The 15,839-nt window shown below is 41.9% G+C and overlaps 1 protein-coding gene across 1 annotated transcript in view; it reads left to right on the forward strand.

Moving 5' to 3' along the window:
- Positions 1-9,279: 9,279 nt before the first annotated feature.
- The window catches only part of LOC110530909 (fibronectin type III domain-containing protein 1), an 81,475-nt gene continuing 74,915 nt past the window's right edge, over positions 9,280-15,839 (forward strand). The window contains exon 1 of the mRNA XM_036986868.1: positions 9,280-10,193. Within this exon, the coding sequence (XP_036842763.1) occupies positions 10,121-10,193 (73 nt within the window). The 5' untranslated portion in view covers positions 9,280-10,120. The remainder of the gene's footprint in view (positions 10,194-15,839) is intronic.

Raw genomic sequence — 15,839 nt, forward strand, 5'->3', positions numbered from 1 at the left:
TAAAGCTTTTTATGCTGACTCTGGATTGAAAAGGTTGCTTTGTGTGTGTGTGTGTGTGTGTGTGTGTGTGTGTGTGTGTGTGTGTGCGCGTGCGTGCATACGTACGTGCGTGCGTTTGTGCGTGCGTGACTGGCAGAATAATAGGACCTAGGTAAAGAGTGAGATTGTTGAGACAGCACAGGCATGAGTTTATAGCACTAAAGCTATAACAATGTGATTTTTGAAAATTAAGATATAAAACTAAACTGCAATTCAATAACAACCTAGGCCCTGGGGGACAGGCTAGAGAGAATAATAGTTCTCCCCATATTGATTTAGTGAAAACTTTGATGTCAAGGTAAGTTCTTTAAGTTGTTTGTTCACACTAGAAAAATTACTGTATTGACGAGTCATCACTGACTTTATTTAAAGGTCCAATGCAGCCGTTTTTATCTCAATATCAAATAATTTCTGGATAACAATCATTTGGTCAGATTGTTTTCAATTAAAATGGTCCAAAAGTTTTTTTTTAATTGCTTCATTGCAAAGAACAATTTACCAAGCAAGAATGTTGCTAGGACAGTCTGAGAGTGGTTTGAGTGGGAAGGGGGAAAACATAAAATTAGCTGTTATTGGCAGAGAGGTTAGGAACTCTCTTTCTTATTGGTTTATTAACTAATTTACCGCATGGTCGTGCCACTATGGAAGTCCAGAACTCCCTCCCGCCAAAACAGGCTGAAATTTCCGGCAGTCTTAGAAAAAAATACTTGGAAGACGGAAACCTGCACAAAAAAATGTAAAAAATGCTAAAGGGGTAAATGCAAAAAGAAAAAATATTTATTTGGTCATCATGATGCCAAATGAGTGTAAAGTACAAAAAGGTGAAATACAAAATACAAACGTTTTGGCTGAAATCACGCCATCATCAGTGTAATAGGAAGGCACACACACCTGGCTTATATTTTGAAGGATAATTACTTACGTCACATGATCAAGAAAGAAAATGTCAAGAGTGTGCAAAGCTGTCATCAAGGCAATTGGTGGCTACTCTGAAGAATCTAAAATATCAAATATATTTGGATTTGTTTAACACTTTTTTTGGTTACTACATGATTCCATATGTGTTATTTCATAGTTTTGATGTCTTCACTATTATTCTACAATGTATAAAAAAGTAAAAAAAAAAAAAACTTGAATGAGTAGGTTTGTCAAAACCTTTGACTGGTACTGTATATATTATATACATCAGAGAAACAGAGAAACATCATCAATAATTTTGTTACAAATTTCATCAGAATAAAGAACACATAAAAGTAGTGGGTCAACAAGACCAGAATACAGAAGTAGAAGCTATGGCGCTAGAAACGATAGGCTACTACATGGGGGGGATATAGCATCTAAAGAAGCAATACACAATTTACAGAAAACAATTCAATACCAATTCTTTGTTTATACCTGATGGGTGGAGAGTTAAGATAAGAGATCCGGGGGCCTCTCAAGGGGCGCAGCCGTCTAAGGCGTCACTACAGACCCGGGTTTGATACCGGAATGGATCACAACCGTGATCGGGAGTCCCATAGGGCAATTGGCCTTGTGTCGTTAGGGGAGAGTTTGGCCGGGGAGGCTTTACTTGGCTCATTGCGCTCTAGCAACTCCTTGTGGCGGGCTGGGGCGCCTGCAGGCTGACCTCGGTTGTCAGGTTAACGGTATTTCCTCCGACACATTGGTGCGGCTTGCTTCTGGGTTAAATCAAATTATTTTAGTCACATGCGCCGAATACAACAGGTGTTGACCTTACAGTGAAATGCTTTCTTCATGAGCCCCTAACCAACAATGCGGTTGAAAGAAATACAGATAAGAATAGGAAATAAAAGTAACAAGTAATTAAAGAGCAGCAGTAAAATAACAATAGAGAGACTATATACAGGGGGGTATCGGTACAGAGTCAATGTGCGGGGGCACCGGTTAGTTGAGGTAATATGTACATGTAGGTAGAGTTATTAAAGTGGCTATGCATAGATGATAACAACAGAGAGTATCAGTGGTGTAAAAGAGGGGGGGGGGGGGCAAAGCAAAAAGTCTGGGTAGCCATTTGATTAGGTGTTCACGAGTCTTGTGGCTTGGGGGTAGAAGCTGTTTTAGAAGCCTCTTGGACCTAGACTTGGCGTTCCGATACCGCTTGCCGTGCAGTATCAGAAAGAACAGTCCATGACTAGGGTGGCTGAAGTCTTTGACAATTTTGAGGGCCTTCCTCTGACACCGCCTGATACAGAGGTCCTAGATGGCAAAAAGCTTGGCCCCAGTGATGTACTGGGCAGTTCACACTACCCTCTGTAGTGCCTTGTGGTCAGAGGCCAAGAAGTTGCCATACCAGGCAGTGATGCAACCAGTCAATATGCTTTCGATGGTGCAGCTGTAGAACCTGTTGAGGATCTGAGGACCCATGTTAGTTTGTTGGTGAAGTGCACACCAAGGTCTCTGACCTCCTCCCTATAGGCTGTCTCGTCATTGTTGGTGATCAGGCCTACCATTGTTGTCATCGGCAAACTTAATGATGGTGTTGGAGTCGTGCCTGGCCGTGCAGTCATGAGTGAACAGGGAGTACAGGAGGGGACTGAGCACACACCCCTGAGTGGCCCTTGTGTCGGGGATCAGTGTGTTGGATGTGTTGTTACCTACTCTTACCACCTGGGGATGGACCGTCAGGAAGTCTAGGATCCAGTTGCAGAGGGAGGTGTTTAGTTCCAAGGTCCTTAGCTTATTGATGAGCTTTGATGGCACTATGGTGTTGAACACTGAGCTGTAGTCAATGAATAGCATTCTCACATAGGTGTTCCTTTTATACAGGTGGGAAAGGGCAGTGTGGAGTGCAATAGAGATTGCATCATCTGTGGATCTGTTGGAGCGGTATGCAAATTGGAGTGGGTCTAGGGTGTTTGGGATAATGGTGTTGATGTGAGCCATGACCAGCCTTTTGAAACACTTCATGGCTACTTCATGGTCGGTAGTCAATTAGGCAGGTTACCTTAGTGTTCTTGGGCACAGGCACTATGGTGGTCTGTTTAAAACATGTTTGTATTACCGACTCAGATAGGTTGAAAATGTCAGTGAAGACACTTGCCAGTTGGTCAGCACATGCTCGCAGTACACGTCCTGGTAAATCGTCTGGCCCTGCGGCATTGTGAATGTTGACCTGTTTAAAGGCTGCAGAGTGCGTGATTACACAGTCTTCCAGAACAGCTGGTTCCCTCATGCATGTTTCAGTGTTATTTGCCTCGAACCGAGCATAGAAGTAGTTTAGCTCATCTGGTATGCATGCTTGTGTCACTGAGCAGCTCTCGGCTGTGCTTCCCTTTGTAGTCTGTAATGGTTTGCAAGCCGGGTTAACCGGGCGGGTGTTAAGAAGCGAGGTTAGGCGGGTCATGTTTCGGAGGACACATGACTCAACCTTGCCTCCAGAGCCCCTTGGAGAGTTGCAGCAATGAGACAAGATCAAAATTGGGGAGAAAAATTCAAATACAGATTTTAGATCCACCTACATTCTGTCTAGAGATAACTAAGGTAAAGGTTTAATCATCCAGTCCTCCATGATTCCTTTTCGGGGGGACATTTGCAAAATGTATGCACATACTGTAGCCTAGCGGTTAAGAGCGTTGGGCCAGTAACCGTAAAGGTCTCTGGTTCGAATCCCCAAGTCGACTAGGTGAAAAATCTGCCAATGTACCCTTGAGCAAGGCACTCAACCCTAATTGTTCCTGTAAGTTGCTCTGATAAGAGTGTCTGCTAAATGACTAAAATGTAAAATGTACAAGCTGAATAAGTATTGCTAACACGTTTTCTGAACATTTCACCAACCCCCACCCCTAACAGAGAACTGCACCCTGTGAAGGCTACCTTAGATAGGGTACCAGACCTTCCCATCATGTCATCCGAACATCTCTGGAGTAATGTGGGATGTGTTCTTCAAGTGCAGGTAGAGCCTGTGACCACCAGATGGAGGTGTTGGCTAGGCTCAGAGATAGACTGACACTAGAGTGGGAGTCTGTGTCCAGGGCTGTTGTTGGTGCTACTGATGGTTTGTTTACATAGCAGGTTAGAATAATTAATGTAGCAGGTTAGGATAATTAACGTGGCAGGTTAGGAGAATGAGGTTAAGGTTAAGAAAAGGGGTAAGAGTTAGGCTTAGCTCACATACTACTGTTGTGAACAACTGTTGTCCTTGATGTGACAACTAGATGGAGCGTTAGGCCTACTCCATCAAGCCACAACCATAGAAATGTAAACAAACCATTAGTATCATAACTCTCAGTCTGGTTCTCAAATTACCGTGGAGAGTTAGAATAGTAGAATACACAAGATGCAATTTCGAAATCTGGTTGTGCATAAGCAGTTTTTTTATTCTGTTATGTCAGTCACTGACATGGTCACTCAATTAGCCCATGTCAGCTAGCATTTTTTAGTTTGGTAAGTTAGTCTAGCCAGTGATCTAAACTTGCAGTAATCATGGTCGAATTACAGACTGGGGGCACTGATCTCTAGGAGACCCCCATTGCTTTTGTTAGTCACTCTCACTCAGATATCATATAACATGACATGGCAAAATGTGTAGAATTGAAGGAAATGAGCTATAAAACTAATAAAAAGCCTCTCCACGCCATGTCAAAATGTGTATATTTTCAGGAAATGTTCAGTAAAACTGCTAAATGTTCCAAAATTTGCAGAATTGCATGACATTTTGTTATAAAATGTTATCTCCAACCCATGGCAAAATGAGTAGAATTGCATGAAATTAATTATTTAATTGCAATGTTTTCTCTCCACCTCATGGCAAAAAGCGTAGAATTGCAGAAAACTTGCTTTAAAACAGCAACATTTTTTCTACGCCTCATGGCAAAATATGTACAATCGCAGGAAATGAACTTTGAAATGTACTTGTTTTCTCTCCATGTCAAGAGGGGGGCCACTAAAATGTGCTAGGGCTGGCCCTGTATGGCATATTTTTTTAAATTCAATCTTCATTTAACTAGGCAAGTCAGTTATCTGACTTATCTAGTCTTATTTTCAATGACAGCCTAGGAACAGCGGGTTAACTGTCTTGTTGAGGGGCAGAATGACAGATTCTTACCTTGTGAGCTTGGGGATTCGATCTTGCTACCTTTCAGTTACTAATCCAACGCTCTAACCACTAGGCTATCTGACGCCCCGAATAGCTATCAGATTCTGATATACTGAACAAAAATATAAATGCAACATGCAAGAGTTGACTGAGTACTAGTTCATATAAGGAAATCAGTCAAATAAAGTGAATTCATTAGGCCCTAATCTATTGATTTTACATGACTGGGCAGGTGCACGGCCATGTGTGGGCCAGGGAGGGCATAGGCCCACCCACTTGGGAGCCAGTCCCAGCCAATCAGAATGAGTTCAGAATGAGTTTTTCCCCTCAAAATGGCTTTATTACAGGCATAAATACTCGTTAGTTTCATCAGCTGTCTGGATTGCTGGTCTCAGACGATCCCACAGGTGACGAAGCCGGATGTGGAGGTCCTGGGCTGGCATGGTTACACGTGGTCGGTGGTCGTGAGGCCGGTTGTACGTACTATCAAATTCTCTTATCGATTCTCTAAAGCACAACAAAGGGAGATAGATCTGAAAGTACTTTGAAACCAGTCAGGCCATCCTATACCCTCAAAAGGGTTTGATCTTGGTCGAAACAGCCCATGTATACTGTATATGTTTGATCTTGGTCTAGGAGGTGGATGTATATTTTTATCTGTTTGAGCAGATTGCCAGATTCCCAAAATGGCAGCAAGATATTTGGTCACGGCTCCTCCAAAGTGTTCTTGTGGGAAAAGCTCAGAAAGTGTACGTCACTTTATCGCTTGGCCAGAGTTCAGATTATGACACTGTTAATAAAGCTGCTATCCTTCTGGCTTACGAGTTGATCCCAGAGGCATACAGACAGCAGTTCTGTAAGTGACAAAATACAGAATCACAAAGCCATGTTGGGTTCGTAAGGGAACAAGCGTGTCTTTTTGATCAGTGGTGTGGTTCTCAAAAGGTCATTTTAAAGAGGGATTTAAAGAGACTCATACTTCTCGAGCAGTTCAACAATTGCCTTAAATGAAATAGTTGCCACCTGCATTAATGAGCACAAAGATCTCACTCTTGAGAAAGAAGCAGTCCTTGCAGACGAGCTTGTGTTGTTCCATAAAACTACTGTCACAAACAAAGCACCCAGTAGTTATCCCTACGCAAAAAGCAATCCAGAGATGTCACCCTCTACCATGGCTGTGAAGTTTCAGTCCTTTCCTACAGTGCCCAAAGATAAAGATAGTTAGAAAGCATTTTTTTTATCCACCAGTTTGTCATTACTTCCGTGAGAAAGGACGCATTGTCTCTCAGTGTCCTAAGTTGACACAGAAAATTTTGAGAGGAAAAGCCATTTCTTCTTGTGGAAGCACTCCAGCCAATTAAGTCTCTGGTTGGGACTGGTGTATCTCCTAAACAAGATTTTGGATCAGATGTGTATGAACCCTTTGTTTCAGACAGGTTCGTGTCTCTGCATAGTGGCGATGCTGTTAAGGAGCAGGTGAAAACACTGTGAGATACTGGGGCAGCCCATCCTTCATTTTGGAGGGTGTTTTGCCTTTTTCTGACACTTCAGCAAATGGTTACACTCTGTTAGTACGAGGGTGGAGATGGGTTGCATGGAATTTCCTTTGTATAATTGGAACTCAAGTCTGAACTTATTTCTGGTTCCGTTGTTGTTGGAGTGAGGCCTAGCCTACCGGTGAAGGGGGTCTAATTCATTTGTGGAACGATTTGGCTGGAGGGAAGGTTGTGCCAAATCCTGTCGTTTGTAAGGAACCCAGAGTAGAGGAACCTGATGGGTTATCAGAAAAGTACCATAGGGTGTTCCCAGCATGTGCCAATACATGTTCTACAGTGGCAAGAAAAAGTATGTGAACCCTTTGGAATTACCTGGATTTTTGCATTGATTTGACATAAAATGTTATCTGATCTTCATCTAAGTCACAACAATAGACAAACTCAGTGTGCATAAACTAATAACACACAAATTATTGTATTTTTCTTGTCTATATTGAATACATCATTTAAAGATTCTCAGTGTAGGTTGGAAATAGTATGTGAACCCATAGGCTAATGACTTCTCCAAAAGCTAATTGGAGTCAGGAGTCAACTAACCTGGAGTCGAATCAATGAGACAAGATTGGAGATTTTGGTTAGAGCTGCCCTGCCCCATAAAAACCACTGACAAAATGCAAGTTTTTTTATAGAACGCTACTTGCCAAAATGCATAGTGCCAACTGTAAAGTTTGGTGGAGGAGGAATAATCATCTGGGGCTGTTTTTCATGGTTTGGGTTAGGCCTCTTACTTCCAGTGAAGGGAAACACTACAGCATACAATGACATTCTAGACAATTTTGTGCTTCCAACTTTGTGGCAACAGTTTGGTGAAGGCCCTTTCCTGTTTCAGCATGACAATGCCCCTGTGCACAAGGCAAGGTCCAAACCAAAATATTTTGGTTTGTCGAGATCCATGTGGAAGAACTTGACAGGCCTGCACAGAGCCCTGACCTCACTACGGCGACTGTGAGCCAGGCCTAATCGCCTAACATCAGTGCCCGACCTCACTAATTCTGTTGTGGCTGAATGGAATTAAGTCTGAGCAGCAATGTTCCAACATCTAGTGGAAAGCCTGTTATTGAAGCAAAAAGGGGACCAACACCATATCAATGCCCATGATTTTGGAATGAGATGTTTGATGAGCAGGTGTCTGCATACTTTTGGTCATGTAGTGTATGTCCATATGAGGAGTTTGATGAATTTTTTGTGGGTGACTTTGACAGAGATGGTTTACTAATGAGGAAATGTTGTTCTCGCTTCACTCCTGAGTAAAACGATTGGCCCAGATGGTAGTATGGCAGGCCATCTTGAGGTCAACAAGACGTATGACCGTGTCTTGCATTACTTCTTCTGGCCTTCTGGAGAACGTAACACCGGGAGGAATGCCTGTCCTTCACCGAGGGAACAATAAAACCATTTAAACTGAGAACCAAAAACCCAAGCATAGCCCTGTGGGCCCAGAAGTCAAACGGCAGATGTTACGAGATAGGCCAGTCTATACTACTTTGAAGAGTTTTATTTATTACCTCTACGCTGTTTCGGAGGGCAAGCATTCTCATCTCCACCCTCACAGGACAAGGGGAACTAATGTGAATGTTTGTAAAAATCGCCAATGACTTTTCCTTTTACCAAGGCTTAGATCCTCCTTGCAGTAACCACCAGTTTGCAACCTCATTTAAAACAAAATATCTAGCACAATACCTGTGTCTACAGATGTGAAAAAAAGATATGCATGTATATAACGTTAAAAAGTTCTACCTGATGACATCATCAAAAGTTGACTTTCTTTAAAATAAACAGTGTTTTTTTAAACACTATGAGATTTGCGGTGATGTGGGGAGTAAGAGAATACCCTCCCTCTGGCTAGGGAGGTTTTGAAAATCAAAATCTTACTTTTAATCCTACCCTGTGATATCACAGAAAAGCTTTTTTTTTTACACTTTTGTCAAACATTTTTAACTACAGATCATAGAAACGCTCTGTTTTAACATAAGTAGACACAGGTTTGGTGCTGGAGATAATGACGTGCACGTTTGACCTCTGTCATTGCCAACAAAGGGTATATAACAAAGTATTGAGATAAACTTTTGTTATTGACCAAATACTTATTTTCCACCATAATTTGCAAATAAATAAAGAAATCCTACAATGTGATTTTCTGGATTTATTTTCTCATTTTGTCTGTCATAGTTGAAGTGTACCTATGATGAAAATTACAGGCCTTTCTCATCTTTTTAAGTGGGAGAACTTGCACAATTGGTGGCTAAATACTTTTTTTTATGTCTGCCAAAGGGTAGGATACAGTTTTGAAAACTGATTTAGGCCTAATTTCCCTTGCTATAGACTCTAATTCCGGAATCATGCAAATTTGAGGTTAGTCCTATTCCTCCATCGCGGTGCGAAAGTGGAAGACAGATGTACAGTAGGGGGAACAGAGCGCCAATGGTCTGTCTGTCTCACCGCTCCCATTTAACCTAACATGTCAGGCGTAAAAGAAACATCTGAGCGGCATTTCCGTTTTTAACTGTCGGGGGGAGGTTTTTTCTGTACTGTTCAACCAATCCAGTAAATGTGGCGAAGGAGTTAAGACGGTGTATCGCCTCGTTAACTCGGAAATACCAGAGATACTTTTGAGGAGATGGGGAAACTCCATTGGAATCATATTAATGCCCACTGTGTGCGTTGCCCGTCAATGGGCCACGTGGTGCATTCTGAATACACTCCGACACGGAGATCTCTCATTCAAGGAGTCAATGGCAGTCATTTGTGCACTAGCAGAAAAACCCAACATGAGCATGATTTACGTGAACAAGAAGCTTGCGATATTAAGTACTTTGAGGAAAATATGCAGGTTTCTCGACTCATATCCTGACCTTTAGAAGGGATTGTTTGATGATTAGTTTAGAAAACGGCGGGACTCAGCCTGACAATGTGAATGCGATTGGTCGACAGGCTGCTGGGTGGGGCATTATACGTTTCCCCATTCATTGGCCACTGAGATTCTTATCTCCTCTGAAGTATCTCTGGGAATACTGGTTAACATCCAAAAGCGGAAGTCATGTCACAGGCTTACTTCCATTTCCCCTATAGAGAATGATAGCGGCATCTAGTGGCCAAAAGGCTGTATTAACATTGGCAGCGCCATTAGAGGCTTCCGCCATTTTAATGTAGTACTTCCAACTTCATTTGGCGACCCTGTTGGAGTCATGTCCAACGGGTTCATCAGGAGGGATCAGCCAATCGTGAAGAAGAAAATTTGCTATTTCGAAATGGAGATTGCCTCAATGGCACTGCCCATACTGTCACAGACGCTATAATGGCACAGATACAAAGATGAGTAGTCTATCTTACTCTATGATTTCCCCTGAAAACCAGATGCATCCGGTTATTACTGTCCCCACTGAAGGTGCTCCCAGTCCAGCCAGCCTTCCCTCTCCCTCCTCTTTCCCTCTGTTGCGCAGCACCGCGGGACTAGAGCACTATACTCACTATGGCATCCACCACAGCACGGACTCTCTTAGTGCTTTTCGCCACCTTCTGTGCATCAAGTACTGGATCAACAGGTAAAATCACCCTTTTAATTTATATTTTCAGAGCAGATGCATGGTTTCAGTTTTTCACTAATGAGGTAGCACTTTATTAATTGATTTATGTCTGGGATATGTGGAGCTGGGCTAATAGCCTAATCGATAATCAATTAATTATTTACCCCATAAATATAATATATCCAGTTCCCAATCCGCAATTGTTTTTCTTTGTTTGTTTTATATCACGTCAATAAACCAATAGCTTCTAATTGAGCTGCTGCTGGGACATATATCATAATTACCACGTTGCATTGCAGGGAAAAGTGTTTGTGAGAGAGACTCATTTTAGCAAATCTTCTGGTTTGTGTGGCATTAACAAACTATGCAAAATATGAGGGAAAGTATATTATTTTGGGGACAAATGGTTAAAAGAAAAATGCTTAACAGTTTGCAGATGGGGAATGAACATACCAGTCAAAGTGAGCAATAATAATGAATTTGGGCTGTGAAACTAGGTTTCATCGTTTCTGGTCTGGAAGGAAAATGTGATGTAGCCTTTTGAGCGCAGGAGTCATGGAATATGCGCTTACCTCATTGGCGCACACTGAAGTAGCTTTGCTCTACAATTAAAATAAGATGACGAATATTAGATCATAAGCCATATGATTAGTATCAATCACCAAACCAAAGAAATATGAAGAAAAAACTGCTTTGATTGATAATGGGACGTCACAGTGCCAAAAGGCCCGGATTTCAACTCCAACCTCGCAGGGAGAAGGGGCAAGGAGGAAAAGGTTGACTTTCTCATAAAGTTTCTGTCAATCTCGCTCCATATGCATCTGGGTGTCACTATAGCTTCCACGTATTAGCAGTTTGACTTTTATTGGGATGAATCTTGTCCCGGAGGCAGAGGTGAAGGATTTCCTCTCGAAAGTCAAAATTGGCTATAATTCCTTCAGAAAGTATTCATACTCCTTGACTTATTCCACATTTGGTTATGTTACAGCCTGAATTCAACATAGATTCAATATTTTTTTGTCACACAAACTATGCAAAATATGAGGGAAAGTATATTATTTGGGGGACAAATGATGAAAAGAAAAATGCTTAACAGTTTGAAAACATGCTTTTTGAAATTGTGTCAAATTGATTGAGAATTAAAAAAAAGAAATATCTCATTTATATAAGTATTCACAGTCAATACTTTGTAGAAGCACTTTTGGCATTGATTACAGCTGTGACTTTTTTTCGTTGTTGAATTTTAACCCCTTTTCTCCCCAATTTTGTGGTGTCCAATTGTTAGTAGCTACTATCTTGTCTCATAGCTACAACTCCCGTACGGGCTCAGGAGAGAGGAAGGTTGAAGGTCATGCGTCCTCCGATACACAACCCAACCAAGCCGCACTGCTTCTTAACACAGCGCGCATCCAACCCAGAATCCAGCCGCACCAATGTGTCGGAGGAAACACCGCGGCAACCTTGGTTAGCGCGCACTGTGCACGGCCCGCCACAGGAGTCACTGGTGTGTGATGAGACAAGGATATCCCTACCGGCCAAACCCTCCCTAACCCAGATGACGCCAGGCCAATTGTGCGTCGCCCCACAGACCTCCCGGTCGCGGCCGGTTACGACAGAGCCTGGGCGCTGCAGTACAGTGCCCTTAACCACTGCGCCACCCTGGAGTCCCTCAACAGCTGTGACTTTTTCTGAGTTAAACTCTAAGAGCTTTCCACACCATCAAAATGCTTCAAGTACTGTCAAATTGGTTGTTGATCATTGCTGGACAACCATTTTCAGGTCTTGCCATATATCTTCAAATAGAGTTACAGTACCAGTCAAAAGTTTAACTCTTCTTGTCACGACTTCCGCCGAAGTCGGCTCCTCTCCTTGTTCGGGCAGCGTTCGGCGGTCAACGTCACTGGCTTCCTAGCCATCGCCGCTCCATTTTTCATTTATCCATTTGTTTTGTCTTGTTCCCTGTACACCTGGTTTTCATTCCCCAATCACACTACATGTATTTATTCCTCTGTTCCCCCTCATGTCTTTGTGTGAGATTGTTTTGTGTTACGTGTCTATTTTGATGCGCCATACTGCTATGCGTTTATTCTGTGTTTTTTTTCATGAGGTATGTTTATTTGTTTGTACTTAATATTGTGACTGTTTGCGTATTTGCACTTTTGCCAATTGGCTGGAGGTATCGACACAGTGGTGTCCGTCTGTTGGTTTCTCCTGCCTAAATAAAGTGTGCGCCTATTCACAACTCTCTGCTCTCCTGCACCTGACTCCGCTCCCAGTGCGCACATCATTGACACATCTACTCATTCAAGGGATTTTCTGAAATGTTTGTAAAAAAAAGGTACATTGTATAATAATAGTGAAGACATCAAAACTATGAAATAACACAATCATGTAGTAACCCCCCAAAAATGTATATTTTATATTTGAGATTCTTCAAAGTAGCCAGCCATTGCCTTGATTTACACACTCTTGACATTCTCTCAACCATGCATGAAGTAGTCACCTGGAGTGCATTTCAATTAACAGGTGTGCCTTGTTAAAAAGGAATTTGTGGAATTTCTTTCCTTCTTAATGCATATAAGCCAATCAGTTGTGTTGTGACAAGGTAGGGGCGGTATACAGAATATAGCCCTATTTGGTAAAAAGCAAATCCATATTATGTTAAGAACAGCTAAAACAAGCAAAGAGAAATAACAGTCCATCATTACTTTAAGACATGAAGGTCAGTCAATGCGTAAAATTTGTGTCATCAAGTGCGGTCGCAAATACAATCAAGCGCTATGATGAAACTGGCTCTCATGAGGACCGCCACAGGAAAGGAAAACCCAGAGTTACCTCTGTGGCAAAGGATAAGTTCATTAGAGTTACCAGCCTCAGAAATTGCAGTCCAAATAAATGCTTCATAGTGTTCAAGTAACAGAAACATCTCAACTTCAACTGTTCAGAGGAGACTGCATGAATCAGGCCTCCATGGTAAAATGTATGCAAAGAAACTACTACTAAAGGACACCAATAAAAAGAAGGGACTTGCTTGGGCCAAGAAACATGAGCGATGGACATTAGACTGGTGGAAATATGTCCTTTGGTTTGATGAGTCCTAGTTTTAGATTTTTGGTTCCAACCGCCGTGTCTTTGTGAGACACAGAGTAGGTGAACGGATGCTCTCCACGCTTGTGGATCTCACGTTGAAGCATGGAGGAGGAGGTGTGGGGGTGCTTTTCTATTGACACTGTCTGTGATTTATTTCGAATTCAAGGCACACTTAACCAGCATGGCTACCACAGCATTCTGCAGCGATATGCCATCCCATCTGGTTTGCACTTAGTGGGACTATCATTTGTTTTTCAACAGGACAATGACCCAACACACATCAAGGCTGTGTAAGGGCTATTTGTCCAAGAAGGAGAGTAATGGAGTGCTGCATCAGATGACCTGGCCTCCACAATCATCCGACCTCAACTCATTTTAGATGGTTTGGGTTGAGTTGTACTGCGGAGTGAAGGAAAAGCAGCTAACAAGTGCTCAGCATATATGGGAAATCCTTCAAGACTCTTTGAAAAGCATTCCAGGTGAAGCTGGTTGAGAGAATGCCAAGAGTTTGCAAAGCTGTCATCAAGACATAGGGTGGCTACTTTGAAGATTCTAAAATATGAAATATATTTTGATTTGTTTAACACTTTTTTGGTTATTTCACTGTTTGGATGTCTTCACTATTATTCTACAATGTAGAACATTTTTTAAAATAAAGAAACACCCTTGAATTAGTAGGTGTGTCCAAACTTTTAACTGGTTCGCTAAGTCAAAACTGTAGCTCAGCCACTCAGGAACATTCACTGTCTTCAGCACAGGAGGTTGGTGGTACCTTATTTGGGGAGAACGGGCTTGTGGTAATGACTGGAGCGGACTCAATGCATCAAACACATTGTTTGCAGGTGTTTGATGCCATTCCATTCTGGCCATTATTATTAGCCGTTCTCCCCTCAGCAACCTTCTTTGAACTCCAGTATAGATTTGGCCTTGTGTTTTAGGTTATTGTCCTGCTGAAAGGTGAATTCATCTCCCAATGACTGGTAGAAAGCAGACTGAACCAGGTTTTCCTCTAGGATTCTGCCTGTGCTTAGCTCCAATACGTTACATTTTTATCCTGAAACACTCACCAGTCCTTAACGATTACAAGCATAGCGATATCATGATGCAGCCACCACTTTCCTTGATAATATGGAGAGTGGCACTCAGTAATATGTTGTATTGGATTTGCACCAAACATAACACTTTGTATTCAGGACAAAAAGTTAATTGCTTTGCCATATATTTTGCAGTTGCAAGCAGGATGCATGTTTTGGAATATTTCTTATCTATACAGGGTTTCTTCATTTCACTCTGTCAATTAGGTTAGTGTTGTGGAGTAACTGCAATGTTGTTGATCCATCCTCAGTTTTCTCCAATCACAGCCATTAAACTCTGTAACAATTTCAAAGTCACCATTGGCCTCATGGTGAAATCCCTTTCCAGCAATTGAGTTTATTAAGGACATTTGTATCTTTGTAGTGACTATTGTTATTTTTTTACCCATCTACCTGCTTTGTGGTTGAATCTGTGTTTGAAATTCACTGCTCGGCTAAGGGACCTAACAATTTTCTGTATGTGTGGTGTACAGAGATGAGGTAGTCATTAAAAAATCAGGTTAGTAAGAGTCTAATGACTCGCCCGTGCATCAATCTAAGTAACATAATTTTAAAAATCCTCATCAAAATCTGTCAGTTTAAGCTAGAGATATGACCACCATCTCAGTCCAATGCATCTGCCTAGGTCAGTCTTCCGCATCTGCGGTGGAAGGTCGGTGAGCTACAGCCGTGTTTGTCAGACCACGAGACATCCCAAAATGTGGGATTAGACAACACATAAATCCAATCAGGATTTATTTTTGGTTGTCTCAGGGGAGACAAATCTAGCTACCTAATTCAGCCATTGGCTAGGCCCTCAGAAGCTAAATAGAAGGCATCTGCCATTCAACTGTATTAGCGCCAGGGTTGGGGTCAATTCCATTTACATTACAGTCAAATTCCAATTCTCTTCAAAGCTTTCCAATTAGGAAAATGTGGAATTGGAATTAGAATTTGGTTTACTTTATAAAATGACTTTAATTGAAATTAATTGAACCCAACCCTGATTATGGCAGAATTTTGGAGTGACAGTGGAATCAACCAATTACATTTAGACTTGTAATGGGTGGGACAATTTTTACAAAAACATATGGACATTTCTTTCTTCTCGAAGGCCGGAAGGTCATTACGCAATAGTGAGCAGTAGTTTTCCCACGGTCTAGGTAACTACGTTGTTGTAGGTTAGTTAAAAGCATGTAGCGGCTGCAGCAGGTGTTATCGAAGAGGATGTTGTTGCTCATTTGTTAGTTTTGCCTTTTTCAAGATTAAACTTTCAACAAGAACTTAAGTTTCAAATGATCATTATAAAACAGGTTGTCTGGATCCTGGATGCTGATAGCATGTAGTTATAGCACCACAATCCCCACATTCCACAGGCAATGCTTGTTAACAGTTCCAGCAGGATTATCCACTGTCCCATAGCCCAGCTAGCGTCTAGACATGATTTCCCTATGCTACTAGGCTATCACTTGTTTGCAACTGTTGGGGATTGTCTAATCCT

Source organism: Oncorhynchus mykiss, chromosome 8, assembly GCF_013265735.2.
Source record: "Oncorhynchus mykiss isolate Arlee chromosome 8, USDA_OmykA_1.1, whole genome shotgun sequence".
Lineage (NCBI taxonomy): Eukaryota > Metazoa > Chordata > Actinopteri > Salmoniformes > Salmonidae > Oncorhynchus > Oncorhynchus mykiss.